A 14897-nucleotide genomic window follows, 5' to 3' on the forward strand; every position below is an offset into this window, starting at 1 on the left:
CTGGTATAACAGCCTATTAATACATAGGATCATAAAAACAAATAAATAGAATTGATAAGACTAGTGGGTTAGTTGATGAAATAATATGCATTTTATTTATTCTCTGTAGTGGTACAGAGGCTCATGAAGTGATGATACTGCCCTATCAATAAACTTACTATAAGAAATATTAACTTTTTCAATGTATTAAAAATCTGTGGCAGGTATACTTGACAGAGTAATTTCTTCAGAATAAAAATAACAGTAAAAATATTCTTTATTCCACTTTTTGTTTTTTAACATACTAAATTCCACTTAAATTCCTCATGGACTCATTAATTAAATTTGAATTTTATCAAGTCACAACCTACCTTTTTTCACTTATAATCAATCATTCTAACCCTCTAGTTCTACTATTATTTTCAATTCTTTCGTAGTATTTTATAAAAAATTCTAAGATACATATATATGATAAAATTTCTTCCGTACGTAACCACAATTCAAAATAATTATCACACTTTAAAATTTAGTATTACTTAGTTTCATTCACTATCTAGATGCTAAAATTTCCTAATTTTTCTCAGAAATGTTTAAGTTGTTTGAGTCAGCATCCAAATAAGATTCTACACATGGAAATTAAGTTTAAGTACTTTCAAGATTCTATAAGTCTACTCTCTCTATTGATTCTCTTTTCACAATTTATTGTTAAAGAAATTGGATCACTTGTCATGTTGAGTGTTTTGTACTCTGTGTTTCTATTATTATATTCCTAGAATAGAAGTCTTTGAAAAATTGTCTTTGTTGTTTAACTTAGAATTGTATTAACAATATGCAGAGTTCATGGAAAAAAATATGTATACATTTCAGAAGTTTGCTGTACTAGTAAATATATGGAAGCTAATGGCCACCACTTTGAGCACCTGTTCTAATTGTAGAGGTCAAAGGTAACTTGTATTAATCTCATGATGCCTCTAAATTTAGTATTAAAATATGTACACAAGTTTTTCTTTTCCTGATGTATATATTTTTGGTAGACTCTGTACTACTTATTTGTACACATGCTATTGATTTGCTGATCCATGACATATTTTGTTTTCCAATTGTTTTATTTTTCCCTTTTAATAAGAAAAAGCAGACAGACTACCAATATCTATGATCTTATCAAGTCAAAGAAACACCAAGAATTTTAATTCCTTTAAAAAATCACAAAACATCTAGTCACTTTGTTTTTCAAATTGAACTTAAAATTCCAAGTGTATCTTCAAGTTGTTTTTTGGTAAATTATCCTATCCTTTCTAAAAATTGAAGTTATTACATTAAAGAAACTGCCATGTTTAAATTATTTTTTCACTCTATAAGAAGGTAAATAAGTAATTTAGAAAACCTAGAGATTTAAAATGGGTCTTGATGAAGAAATAATACATGGACTTTGGGTCATTTATGATAGTTCTTGAAAATTAGACAGATTTTGGTATGATAGACACAGGTAGAGATTATTCCCATAGGAATTATAGCAGGATAAAGGCATAAAAAAAGAAAAAAGAAAAACTGGTGTTTGGAAAATAGAAGTCCTCTTGACTAGAACACTTACTAAGTGACAAATGCAATATACCATAAGGATGCAAGTGTATAACATGTTGCAGAAATCCTCGAGTATTAATATTTACTTTGAATATCCTGCAAATCTGCTACATGTTTTAGGAAATTTATTGTGTCTTTTTGGACATTTCTTCCTTCCTCTATAATATCAGGGGATAAGTCTGAACTTTGGGCCTTTTCTGGTCCTAATTATCCATTCTGGAAAATGACTTGGATAAGCAACTCTATATGTGAATGCCTCTCTACTCCACAGGTATTGTAGGAATGATAAAGATTAGAATGGAAGAGCATAGATGCAAATGAATCTATGTAAATTCAAAAAGGATGAATAGGTATTGATTACTCATGGTAATAATTACAAGGGGAAAAGAGAAAAGTCAATTCTTGAAGTTTTCATCCCACATGACTAAAAAAGGATATTGTCATCCTGTGAACAAATAAAGAAAAGATATTAAGGGAAGGAACAGATTAGAACTTGGGGATAAAAGAAGGAAAACGGGGACTTGGTATGGTGGACTTGAAGATGATGTAAATGGACAAGTCTTGTATGCAGCTGATATCGATGACCTGGACTGTGAAGGAGAGGTTAATTCTAGGGAGTAGAATTTTAGTATATATCTGAGTAAAAACTGGTAAACAAAAGAATACATAAAAGTGTTGGAGAAAAAGGGACATGCACTTTGTGAGGAAAAAAAAGTCATGCTTTTAAAGAGTTGAGGAAAGGAAGAAGGCCTGGTGAGCAAAAGAAAACAATACACAAGAATGGAGGTGGACACATCAGGCAAGCTAGTTGATACCCTGTATATGATTCAGTAAATGGAGGGATCAACATGGTTACATATAGAGAATGAAGTCAAAATTTAACAAAGGTATGATGTTCTTCAAGATGACAGCTTTACAAATATAAGGAAAGCAGGCAAAAACCTAAATGTCAGGGAATTAATGTGGAGAAACTTGATACAAAAATAGATGCAACAAGAAGCATACTCTTTCTCAATAAATTGTAAAACACACATGGGATATGGGCCATAAAACCAAACTGATTTTGATTAAATCACTTACCCTCTACAGATCTTGTTGCTTCTTTTTTTCCAGTTCAGTACTGCAAATCATATTGTGGTATTTCCTTAAAATCATGGAAGAAAATCAATGGGGAACTGCAGTTCACTGGAAGAAAGCACATTTCTTCATTATCCTATTTACTATTATTTATGTTTAAGTTGGGAAGTATAAAATAAGACAACAGTTAAACTTTACCTGGTACTCATTCTCAGATCAGCAAGTTAAATAAGAAGTTCCCAAAAGATTTTTCCTCACTTTGGGTGGTTTTATTTTTAAATTTATTTTTTATAGAATATCTCACTGCACTGAGATAGCTTATTTTATATTTTTCACTTACTCTCTGACATTATTGCTACTGAGATAGTTTAGCCAGTTGTGGCCAGTTGTTTCAGTGTTCATTGTAGTTAAAAGACAGAATGCATTATAGACAAATGACAGTGTATATCATAACATGGTAAGTGTGAAATACAAGTGCTCTGTAAATCTGCGAACTCCCTCTATGTGAGAATGTACTTCTCTCAAGTCAAGCAGTTTTAAGGACTTGAAAGTTCCCAAGACAGACTAGCCACAGGAGTAAGAATGAACTTAGAAAACTTACTCTCCTAAGCCATCTTCCCTTGACTGAAATATAGTCTTCTGGGTAGCAAAGTGACTGGAATAATTCCAGTAAGAGGCCATGTGACCCTTCCCGCCCTGATTCCCACACCCCCATGTTGTGGTTTCCTCCAAATCTACAGACTATGGGTGCACAGCAACTGGGATTACATAGCATCATCATAAGTCACCTGAGAGGTGATTCTCCATGCTGGCATTTGCCCATGACCACCACTGATATGTGAGCATGCACTGGGTCTATTGTGTTGAACTGTATCCTTCAGAAAACTAATGCCTCACCTCTTAATAATTCAGATACCAATTTAATGTACACATTTGCATTTTGGTTATAACGTATTATTCTTCAAATGTGGGTTTCAGTAAATGCTTTCTTGTGTGTCTTAAAAAAAAGACTTTGATTTCAAAAATCATTAACAAATATTGTTTAAAAATACTCAGAGGCTGAGTATTTGTTAAGCTTGGTCTTCAAGAATTTAACTCCACTTAAATTTCAATTTTTTACACAACTTTCTTTAGACAAAAAAATCTTTTACTGTTCACTTCCTTTAAAAACTTCTATCTAGAGACCAACAAGAACTTATTAGACATAAGCCAGGTATTTCAGTGACTTGGTTTTCAAGATGTTTAGTTTAAAAGAACGTATCAGAAAAGTTTACTGTACAAACTAATGATGCTCATCTCATATTTTTCATTTCTATTTTATTGAGAGATATTTCTATCATGTAAATGAAACTTTAGTTTCCCTAAAATTTTCAGTTACAAAGGTCAAAGTTTTTTATAAGATGAAATAATACTATTAAAAATATTAGTTAAATGCAGTCATAATTTTAAAGTTAGTGATGGCACATTTTATTACAAGGGTGTGCTGCAGTATTTCATACTACCTTCATAATCAAAGGTCATGATGTATATGTTACATTACCATAATTTTCTGATTAATTTGTTCTTTATATATTTTATACGTGTTCCAAATGCATTTCATTAACTCATAGTTTTCTTGTAAGTTTGTGCCTTCTTTCCATGTTCAAAGAATCTCTTTAATTCAATTTCTCTGTTTCTTCTCATACAGTCTGACAGCCAGATATGCAACTCAGTCTAATCACAGTGGAATTGCAACCAGTCAGAAAAAGCCTACTAGGTCAGTTAATGTCTCTGATTTATTGCTTGTTAGTGATATTCAATGAGTGCCCAGTGATATTTTGTCCTATCACTCTAAATTTTTTAAAATATGACATTTTTCTGAGAGAAAAATTTAGAGTACTGAATTCTGAGTGGATTTTCCTACAGTTTCAGCATGAGCATGCATGTGGTAGATGATTAAATGGGTTTGGCTTCTTCTATTTTAGTTTAGTTATGCACACTGATATCCTGGGATGAAATCTAGGTCCCAGGCTCAGAACAAGTTAAAAAAATATTTTGAAGGTCTCTATACACAGAATCTGGAAGTAATACAAGATTAGAACTACTTTTTTGAGATTGGCACATATTAATTATTGCACATTTTAAAGCAGAATTGAGAAGAGCTGGCTGATTTTGGCAGGAAAATGTGTACCAGGGCAGCCTATATGATTTCTCTATAATAGCTTCAATTTGTTACTTCAAGATACATGTATTTTAAATATATGTAGAAAAAAATAACATGGGAACATAATAATATATAAAAACATGAAAACAGTTTGATTTTTTGATGTTATATTGATGAAGGCGTGATTGTGGCATTAAACAGATGAATCACCCCACAGCACCAGTGTCTTGCACCTGATTATTATGCAATTCAGTGCACTTTCTCTCTCACTGGGAAGTATCCAGTGATGGCTTATTTATTAGTCCTTACAGCATTAATGAATCATATTACACAGTGCTTGACCAAAAAGACTGCTTCTGATGCCTTGATCTGAGGTAGGTGTTTTCCCCTTTACCTTGGTTTTCTATGTTAATTTCTACAGTAGTTAAGATGATTCTGGAAAGACAAATTTTACAAAGATATTTAGTTTAAAATTACAATAAATGTGATAAATTAAGATGTGTAAGGAATAATAACCTGCCGTGTAGAATGAGCAATTTTATTACTTCTAATACTTGAACATGTAAAATATTTTAAGGACTTTGTTTAAATAAAACATTTTTTTCTCACCTATTCTCTTTCCTTTTTTTCATCATCTCATTTCCCTTTTTATTACTTTGATGAATGATCTGAAGACTCTGGTTGCCTGTCAAATTAGGGTAATGAGAAGAGTAAATGTATTTTTAAATTTGTTTTAATTTGTTCTTCTGCAGACCGAAGATCATTAGGCTTCATGGGTCACAGTAAAGATTAAAATGTGTTTTAATTGCTTCCTAGAAATGGGTCAGATTTTATTGCAAGCAGAGCAAGTTTTGTGACAAAATTTGTTTATGCATGTGAGTGTGGAATGAACTTTCTAAGTCTATGATTATGTCTAGAAGAATATGTCTCAGATTTATTTTGATTGAGATGTCTGGGCATGTTGAGTTCTTTTTACAGAATGCAACCCCTGGTACTGAAAATTCCTAGCATCTGAGTTTATTGTACTATACTCACGAGCTCTTTGAGTACAAGTTTAATGCTGGAATCATTTGGAAGAGATTCTAATCTTATGCATGATATAACCTCTGATTAGCAAAATACCTGAAAAGAACATGTATGAGAAAATATGTATTTAAACTCTAAGATATAGTCGAGATTTTGAAAATATTGATTGTTCCAAGAAATGAACACTTTTTGAAATCTAGTATTTGTATTTCTTATTTTATTTTGAAATACGTGTTACTATTTAAAATTATTCATATTTTGTAAGTGTTGGAATTGTTAAATAATGTAGTGAAGTAAAATAGGTAGCATTACAAATGTGAGTTAATATTGGAATACTAAACAACTGGATTATGAAATTTTGTTGTCTAACATAAAAGTTATTTTTATAAATATGTGGAAAAATGATGTAAAAAATTTCAATGCTCTATTTATAAGTTCTGGATTGTTTTTGTCTTTTTTTCCAAATAAAATTTTCAAAGTACTACACAGTACATTCACATGGTGGCAGCAAATACCAGGAAAGATGTTGGCAACCTTCAATACATTTTTTCAATAGATTGTAGAATGGCAACATTACTTCCTAATTTCTATTTTTTTATTCATATGGATTGAACATATGCATATAAAAGATGACAATAATATAAAATAAAATTAAGTATAAATATATGAAATAATTGATAATCAAAAATTTAAAGGGAAATGGTAAAAGTCAAAGATCCAATCTAATATTTAATTATAGACCAAATAAAATAACAGTACCTTGTAACATCCTGTTGTACTGTCTCTAGGTATAAAATATATCCCATATATTTCTTCATCTATTTCTTGATACACAAAGAGTAGCTGAAACTGCTATCACCATAGGTATATGTTAAATTATTATTCTGCTAACAGTTAGTTTTTTCTTGTGAAACCTGCGTCCTTTCTTGTCCTCTGTCCTCTGTAATCAGGTGGCCACATTTGCAAGATCACCAAATGAAGTCTAGTTGCTTATTTTTGAACAGGAATGTTTTTTTGTGAGGCAGACTAGTCACATATAATTTAATTTCTCCCCTTGCTCCTGGCACCATGCTTTACATAGAGTAGCTAAACTAGCTTAGATATTCAATAAACATTTGCTTTCTTCCATTTGTTCAGTAACTTTATTCTTACTAACTTACAAGTCTTAGGGATCAGTTACCAAAGATGAAAAGATCAACTTAACAACTGCAATTAATATGCTGTGAGCCTAATAAAATTAAATGGTATTGTTTTCCTTGCTTTACATGGAATTGTTATACTTCTTTTAAGGCAAAATTTTATTATTCAGGAATTGAAAAAGTATGATTTTTTAGTCAGACATCACCTATTTTAATTTTTCTATGTTATTGCTCTGGGGCATGCATACTGAAAAGTTTTTTTGTTTTGTTTTGTTTTTTTGGTACCAGTGATCAAACTCAGAACCTTAAGCTTGCTAGGCAGGTGGTGGAACCACTGAGCTAAATCCCCAGCCCTGAAAAGTAAAACAAAGATTTTTTCTAGTCTGATCTTGTAGTTAGTTATGGAAATGGAAAGCACCATTTTCTGCTAATTAGATTTCAGAACCTTCTATACAGTATTGTGGTTTTCCACAACTCTTTCCTGATCAGAACCCCTTGCTCTCTTTTTTTCTAAACACATAATATCAATGTGATCTTTCTTTTGCTATTTCAGACTTCCTGGGCCCTCTCGGGTGCCAGCCGCAGGCAGCAGCAGCAAGGCCCAAGGATCATCTAATCTAAACAGAAGGAGTCAGAGCTTTAACAGCATTGACAAAAACAAGCCTCCAAATTATGCAAATGGGAATGAAAAAGGTAAGTGTTCATTTGTTACCTTGTTAAAGCCCTTGTCTACCATGCATCTCATGAGTTAACACACTAAATTTAATACTTGAGGAATCCAATAGCTTTTGGGATGGAAATGTTGCATTTATGTTTCCTAAATGCCCCTTCCTGGATTCTACTTTTCTTCAGGGCTTTTCTTATCTGAAGAACATCTTATGGAAATGCACTCATGTATTTTAAAGTGTTTAATTATATACTCAAGCATAAAATCTGTTTCACAAAAAGTTTCTCCCGGATGCATATAAATAGAATTTTCATATGTCTTTCGTGTTTTATGAAAATTTATCCTGAAATCATAAAGTTATATACATTTATTTGAATTTCTACTTTCAACTAACATATATGCCATAAGTGTTTTGGGCAGTTAATGTTGGAACATTAAAAGTTGAGTTATAATTATGAAATGCATATATCTCTGAAAGGACCAGAACTTAGAAATATTATGTCCTCAGTTTTTCCTAGACAAATCATTCACATTTGTTTTCTTGAAACAGTACATACTATAAATATCAAATCACAAAATCAGTAAGTCAGAGAAATGGACAATTAGTGTGAATATGTGTAAAAGTCAGATTATAAATGATCTATATGTCACACAGTTCTTTGTGATGTGCAGCATAGTGCATTTAAAGAGGCACTAGCTAAATTTTTGTCACTGGGGAGCAAAGAGTGACCCAGGTAAGTTTGGAGTTGATACCTGAATCATGAGGAAATCAAGAACATAGGCTGTTGTTAGTGGTGTAGCTGTTGGAGTGGTTACAGTATTATACAGGGTTTTGGAGTACTGTTCTTAAACCAATAACACTTTAAACTTTTCTTCATGGTTTTAGTCCCTATGTGGAAGAGCAAGTGAAGGAAAAGAATAACATGAACATTGAGTTAATAGGACACGTGGCACATTTGCTTTGAATAATTCAATTTATCAAGAATTCTTTTTCAGGGATTACATAATTAGACATTGTTTCAGACACATAAATACTAGGGCAACTTTCCTCTACTCGGGCATAAATTAACAGGCATGATCTATGAACCAGACACTCTTTTGTGAAGATCTTCCCCTTCATCTAAAGCAAGTTAGGGCAGACTGTAGGACCCTGAGAGTAGGGCAATGTATCAGGATCCTTGCAGTATCCACCCCTTCATTTGAATGGAAAAAGATGAGGGAAAGTATATATTTGTAAGTTTAGAGTTTCTTTTTTAAAATCCTAAGAAATATTACTCAAGATTGAAACTTTTCCTGGGGAAGAGGAAGATGACAGTTCCTCACTGGAAAAGCATACTTCCTCATTTTGTGACCTCAGAAAGTATTCTACAGGTTCAAGCAAATACCTCTGGGTTTATAACACATATTAATTATATATTAATATATATAGCATAAATATACAATGTTAATTATATGGTATATTATATATAATATAATATATTGTAAAATTCCCAGGGAATCTTACAAATAGAGATATGTTGAATGGACTGCCAAAGTATCCAATTAAGCTATGTCATTATACTACTGTCTAATGATATTCCTGTAAAAAATTGCCAGTAATGTTGGCAATGAGATGAAGAAATAAATACTTTCAATAAATTACCATTTTGATATCATAGTGTATCAGACTTTTTCTGTATGTGGAAGTCTTTATTTCTAGCTCTAAAAGTAAAAATACAAAAATAACCAAGAAGTAGTATCTGTTCATGATCGCTCAATCTCTATTATGTTCTAGCAGTGTGAAATTAGAATATAGCAATATTTATAAGAACCACCAGGTGGAGACAGATGTTTGCATATTCACAGATAATTGTTATACATCTAATGTAGACATTAAATGTCTATAAACTGCCAGTAAATTTAAAGTATATATTGCAATATGCCATCTGGGATTTCTTCTACATGCAATATGGCATTTACTATTAAATCCAGAATTATTTTGTGTCAATAGATTCAATATTGCTGTCTCTTAGTTAATCGTGGCATGTTCTTTTGTATTCCAAAAATGTTATTATAAATTATAAGAAAGTATATGATAAAAATTTATGCATGAAAAATAATTTATAATTTATTCTATATTTATATGATGCACTTTAAATTAAACCCTTTAATTAAAAGGGTTTAATTTGCTTAAACCCTTTGACATTAAGATTGTTAGTTGTGGCATATCATGAAAATATATGATTCTATGCAGCAGTCAAAAAATAATAATAGTGAATTGAAAAATAGAAGATTCCATCTTCTGGAAAATTAGTGTTTGTCACGAAATATTGTGCATATTTATCTTGGACTGACTAAAAATGGTGAAAATCAAATAAGGATTTTCATAAGTTGTAGTATTATAACGACCAAATTCAGAAAATACTAACGTGAATGTGCTATTGATAACTTCTATTCCTCCCTACTTATTAGAAATTAGAGTACATAGTTTAATAAATATATTTTATTTGGAGGGGTAACCAAATTTTGTGTAATATGGTCCTTGAATGCTTCTAAGTGGAAATAGCCTTCCTACTTTCTATGACAAGCCTTATATAATTAGTTATATCGATCAATTTCAGAATCTGTAAAATTAGTAATGGATAAGAAGGGCTGTTTTACTTTTCTATTAAGGAAAAAAACCTGATGAAAACACTCTATCTTTTCATTTGTATGATGTGTAAAAATAAAAAATAGTTTATTTACAAACGATTTGACATTTAATAAAAGAAAATCAGTAGAGAATCAGAAATTGCATTGCAAAAGGTATGTCTAATATTTTAGTAATAAGGCAGTTCTAAAGAATGTGCTCTCATTTCTCCATTTCAGCAAATGAATTAAAATTTCATTGTACATTGTCATGAATTATGACTTCCAGAGGGGGCTGAAATAGAAATGTTACAATGAAATGCAATGTCATTTAACTCTTCTGTTGAAGGAGAATATGGGAACAAATTTTTCAGAACAAATGATGAAATGGAGACAACATCTTTTGTAAAGCTTTTCCTTTGGGAATCCTTTTCTTTCTTCTCCTGATGACCACCATTCAAAAACTGACACTGAATACTGTATTCTAAAGCCAGCATGTATTGATTTGCCCATGTTTTGTAAGATACACACTCTATAGAAAAATGCATGTTCTCTAAGTCAGACCTTATGAAAACCATACTATTGTTCATTTGGACATATGCTTTGCATCTCTGAAACAGCCTTAAGAAATTATTCTAGTTTTATAAAATCTGTGTAATAAATCTCAAGAAATGCCAAATGGCTCAATATTATTAGGAATGTAAATATCCCTAGCTTTATGTGAAATGTAGTTTTTGAATTACGATCTGTGAACGTGTTGTTTAACAAAGTTCCTTAGAGGAAAGTATTTTTTTCCATGTTGCTAAGAAACATGGCACAGCGCAAGAGGGAATGCTATCATCTTTTCACTGTTTCTCCCAAGCGATTCTTATATTGAACCTGTGTATTTGCTCAAAAAAGAGAGAGCTCTTTTCTCTTCCCTTGGATTCTAATTGAGCATCTTCTGGTGTGGATGCTTTTACTTTCATTTACACTGAACATAAAATTAATAGAATTGATGCCAAGGACTTAGCAAAATATAATTCAATGTTATAAAACTATTAGAATTAATGTGAATTTTACATTAGGGGTGGAATTTCAGCTGCTCGTTGTCAGCTAAAATGTAGACATTTGGCTCTTAAACAATCTTTCTGATTTTTTAAAATAAATTGGTTTAAAATTGCTGTAAAGTAAAATCACTGAACTTTTAATTTGTTTTCCAAGGTGAAAATGTGTTTTAGTTTTATTACTTTACTGATGGTTTAATTATGTGTTTGTCATAACTCTTTATTACCTAACACTTTTACAAGCCTAAAATATAATGTCAATATAATTTCTGAATCTTAGGGATTTTCATGAGTCAATACAACTACATATATCAGGTGATGCAATTAAGTAGTCATGGGCATATGCAGTATGTTGTTTGTTTACATATACATAGATATACATGCATACATATGGAAGTGTTTTCAACTATTCTTGCACATAAGTTACATACTTTTTGAAAATGGCTTGTAAATGGAAGCATCCCTAAATTTTACAATACTCCATAAGCAGGGGAACTCTGACTTTGCAAATGACACAATATAAGCACATGAAATGAACATTGCCTCTAAGATCCCTACAACACCATCCCATATTTATTTTGAGTCATAAAATAATGACTGAGCATTTCACAAAACAAGACAATGTGTTAAGCAAAAGGAGGACCCACTTCATAATAAAACAGATTGGGATTTGAGTGCTGCCTTTTAAAAACTTTTTTTTTGCTGCTGCTGATTGAACTCCGGACCTTGCTCTTGCGAGGCAGGCAGTGGAACCACTGAGCTAAATTTCAAAAGTTACTTTGGTATATTATTGTAAAACAGATTAGTACTTGGCATATTATTTACCAGACTAATTGCCCTAGCCACATTGCTGAATCAATACCTTTTTCCAGAATGAGTTAAGATGCTTTAGGTGTCCTGTATCCAGCAGAGCCCATTTACATTTCTGTGTACCAAGTCTGTTATGCAGCAGATATTTAAGAAAAACAGAGCTATGTTCCTATATCATCATTGCTATTTTCACTTTATATCTTTCTGAGATAAAAACTACTTTGCTTTCATCTCAGTAACACACGTATTGTGAAGAAAGAAAGAGATACATAAACTGAGGGTGTTCCCTGTGTCTTGTCTTAGACTGACAACACTGTCACCATCATGACACTACTCTCTAAAGATAACTGCAGCTCTATAGAGTAACACCTCTTTCTAATGTCCCCCTACACCTGTTACAACTGCCATGTGCACCTCAGTGTATTAATTTTAGAACAAGATTGGCGTTATTATCAAGCCATCGATATTATTTGCTACATAAAATAACAAGACATTAACTCTTTGAATTTAGATGTTTTTTAAGCATAAATTAATATACATCTCCACATGAACAACGGGGAATAGATACTGGCGAGAATGTGAAAAAGGGTAGAACAGCTTACTGAGTACAGAGTATCTTGTCTGAGGCACTCTCATTGATATTATGCTCACTAAGGATAAAGAAAAACATGATTTAAGTAGCTTCCTGATTAACTTCATGGCTGTGATAAACATGACTTTTGGAGAACCCTGGCATCAGGGTTTCTGGGTATGCAGCACACACATAGAAAGACTAGATAGTTAAGTCTTCCTAGTTTGGAGATAGATAAATCTGAGTTCCAGTTTTGATTTATCTTTTCTAAATTTTAATGTATTTTTATTAGGTAAAAATTAATTTCTCTTTTATTGTTGCATTTCCTGATTTCTAACAAGAAATGTTAATTTTATTGCATATTATTGTGGGATTAAATGAAATACAAAGTATGAAATGCTTATAAGATACTTAGAATAAAGCAATCAGTTGTTAAGTACTATCATAAAACGAGCAGCTGTTAAGTACTATTATTTCATTTTGGTGAAGTTAGTGATAGTGAACATGAAGTGGAAGGAAAGGAAGAAGAGGAAGAGTGGGAAGAAATTGCATTTGGAGGCCAAAGAAAAGAGGCAATGCTATGAGCAGAGATAGGCTGTGAAAATGCAAGATACACATCTCTTGCAGGAATGCCTTTAAATTGATGCCAGGTGTCTTTCTGTTCTTCCCCATATCAAGACTCTTTTGTTGTCAGAAACTGAGTTACCAACCTTTAGAGAACATCACTGGACCCAGGATACGCATTATTGAATATATACATTTCAAGGATTACAATTTGTATTACACCCATTCTGTAGAAATTACAGACATTGCCATTCCAGCTGCTGTTTTGGTGCATCTTCTATTGTGAGGCATCCAGAGAGACTCTTAATTCTAATGCACAATGACCTGTGATTTGCTCTTTTAATGAAACCTGAAACACCTCATTGCTGCTGTATAGACACAGGCTGGGGACAGATTTAGAGGTGCAAATAAAAAAGTATCTTATATGTGTGTACTCAGCTGAGAACAATTTTACAGCTGTTGCTATGACCATTACTGTGGGTTGGATGTGGATGTCATAATTTGGAGTCCCTCTTGTCTCATTTTGGGGTATAGTGATGTTGAAATTTCTCTTCTGCACTTGAACTTCTATAGCAGTCTAGCTAATGTCCTCAGCTAGTTTCCTCCTTTCTAAGAAGGAATATTCTCTCCTATTTTCTTTGTACCTCAACCCCTTAAAAAGCATTGTGACTGGTTCTATTCTACCCTCACTTCCATCTTCACCAAAGCTCCCCAGCTGTCAGGGATAGGAGTTCCTTGACTTCTTAACCTGTTTGCAGACATGTAGCAGATTCACCCTAATTTGTGGCTAAAATGATATAAAAAAAAGGACATTAGGAAAAGTTGAACTTGTTTTTAGTGATTCTTTGCCATAAACTGCTAATCAACCATGTGAACTCAGAAGCAATTTTCGTGTCCCTGAAACTAACTAGGCCACCCAAAACATGGTCTAGGACCCATAGCACTAATACCATCTGGAAAGTTGTTACAAATGCAAAATCTCAGGCCTTTCCACAGACCTGCTGATTCATAGTTTGCATTCAACAAGAATCCCAGATAACTCAAGTCCCCATTAAAGTTTGAGAACCACTGTGAGGAACACTTAGAATGTCAGGTACTCTGAGACAAATATAAAGCTCAGACTCTAGACTCATACAGTGAGGGATTAAAAATAGCTCCACCAGGCCCACAAATTTAGCTCAGTGGCACTGTGCATGCTTTATAAGCACAAGGTCCTGAGTTTGATCCTCAATACCAAAAAATAAATAAATAAAAATAGCTCTAACATACATTTCTCATTACCTGTACGTGATTAAACAAGTTGTATAGGCTCACCAAGTTTGGTTGTCACAAATGTGCATTAGAAATATGAGCCCTTCCTTCATCCCTAGGTTGCTGTGAAATGATGAAGTTAAAGAATCCTCAATAAAATACCAGTTAACATAATTATATTTTAATACATTATTTTCATTATACAAAGAAAACTAACAAGTTTTGATATAAATACAGGAGAATGAACATGTGCTCAATATGATGTCATTATGCTCCTCTTAACTATATTCCCAACAGAGTAGGAATTGAGAGGACTGTGTTTCTTTCTAACTTGGCATCCCAGTATATGTATTTACATTTTAAAATGTAAATAAATAGGAAAATTCCTGTAATTCTCTAACAAAATGCTGTACGTGTTTCTCCTGCCTAGAAAGTC

The 14897-nt window shown here is 32.3% G+C and overlaps 1 protein-coding gene across 9 annotated transcripts in view; it reads left to right on the forward strand.

Moving 5' to 3' along the window:
* The window catches only part of Nav3 (neuron navigator 3), an 813909-nt gene that overhangs the window by 621621 nt on the left and 177391 nt on the right, over positions 1–14897 (forward strand). For 7 of the 9 annotated variants that reach the window (XM_013072311.3, XM_087192477.1, XM_087192475.1 and 4 more), the window contains 2 exons: positions 4325–4393; positions 7499–7638. In XM_013072311.3, the coding sequence (XP_012927765.1) occupies positions 4325–4393; positions 7499–7638 (209 nt within the window). The remainder of the gene's footprint in view (positions 1–4324; positions 4394–7498; positions 7639–14897) is intronic. The other 2 variants (XM_013072315.3, XM_087192476.1) reach the window with 1 other exon arrangement.

This window comes from Heterocephalus glaber, unplaced genomic scaffold, assembly GCF_053883595.1.
Source record: "Heterocephalus glaber isolate CG9 unplaced genomic scaffold, H.glaber_assembly_v1.0 deba00001571, whole genome shotgun sequence".
Classification (NCBI taxonomy): Eukaryota; Metazoa; Chordata; class Mammalia; order Rodentia; family Bathyergidae; genus Heterocephalus; species Heterocephalus glaber.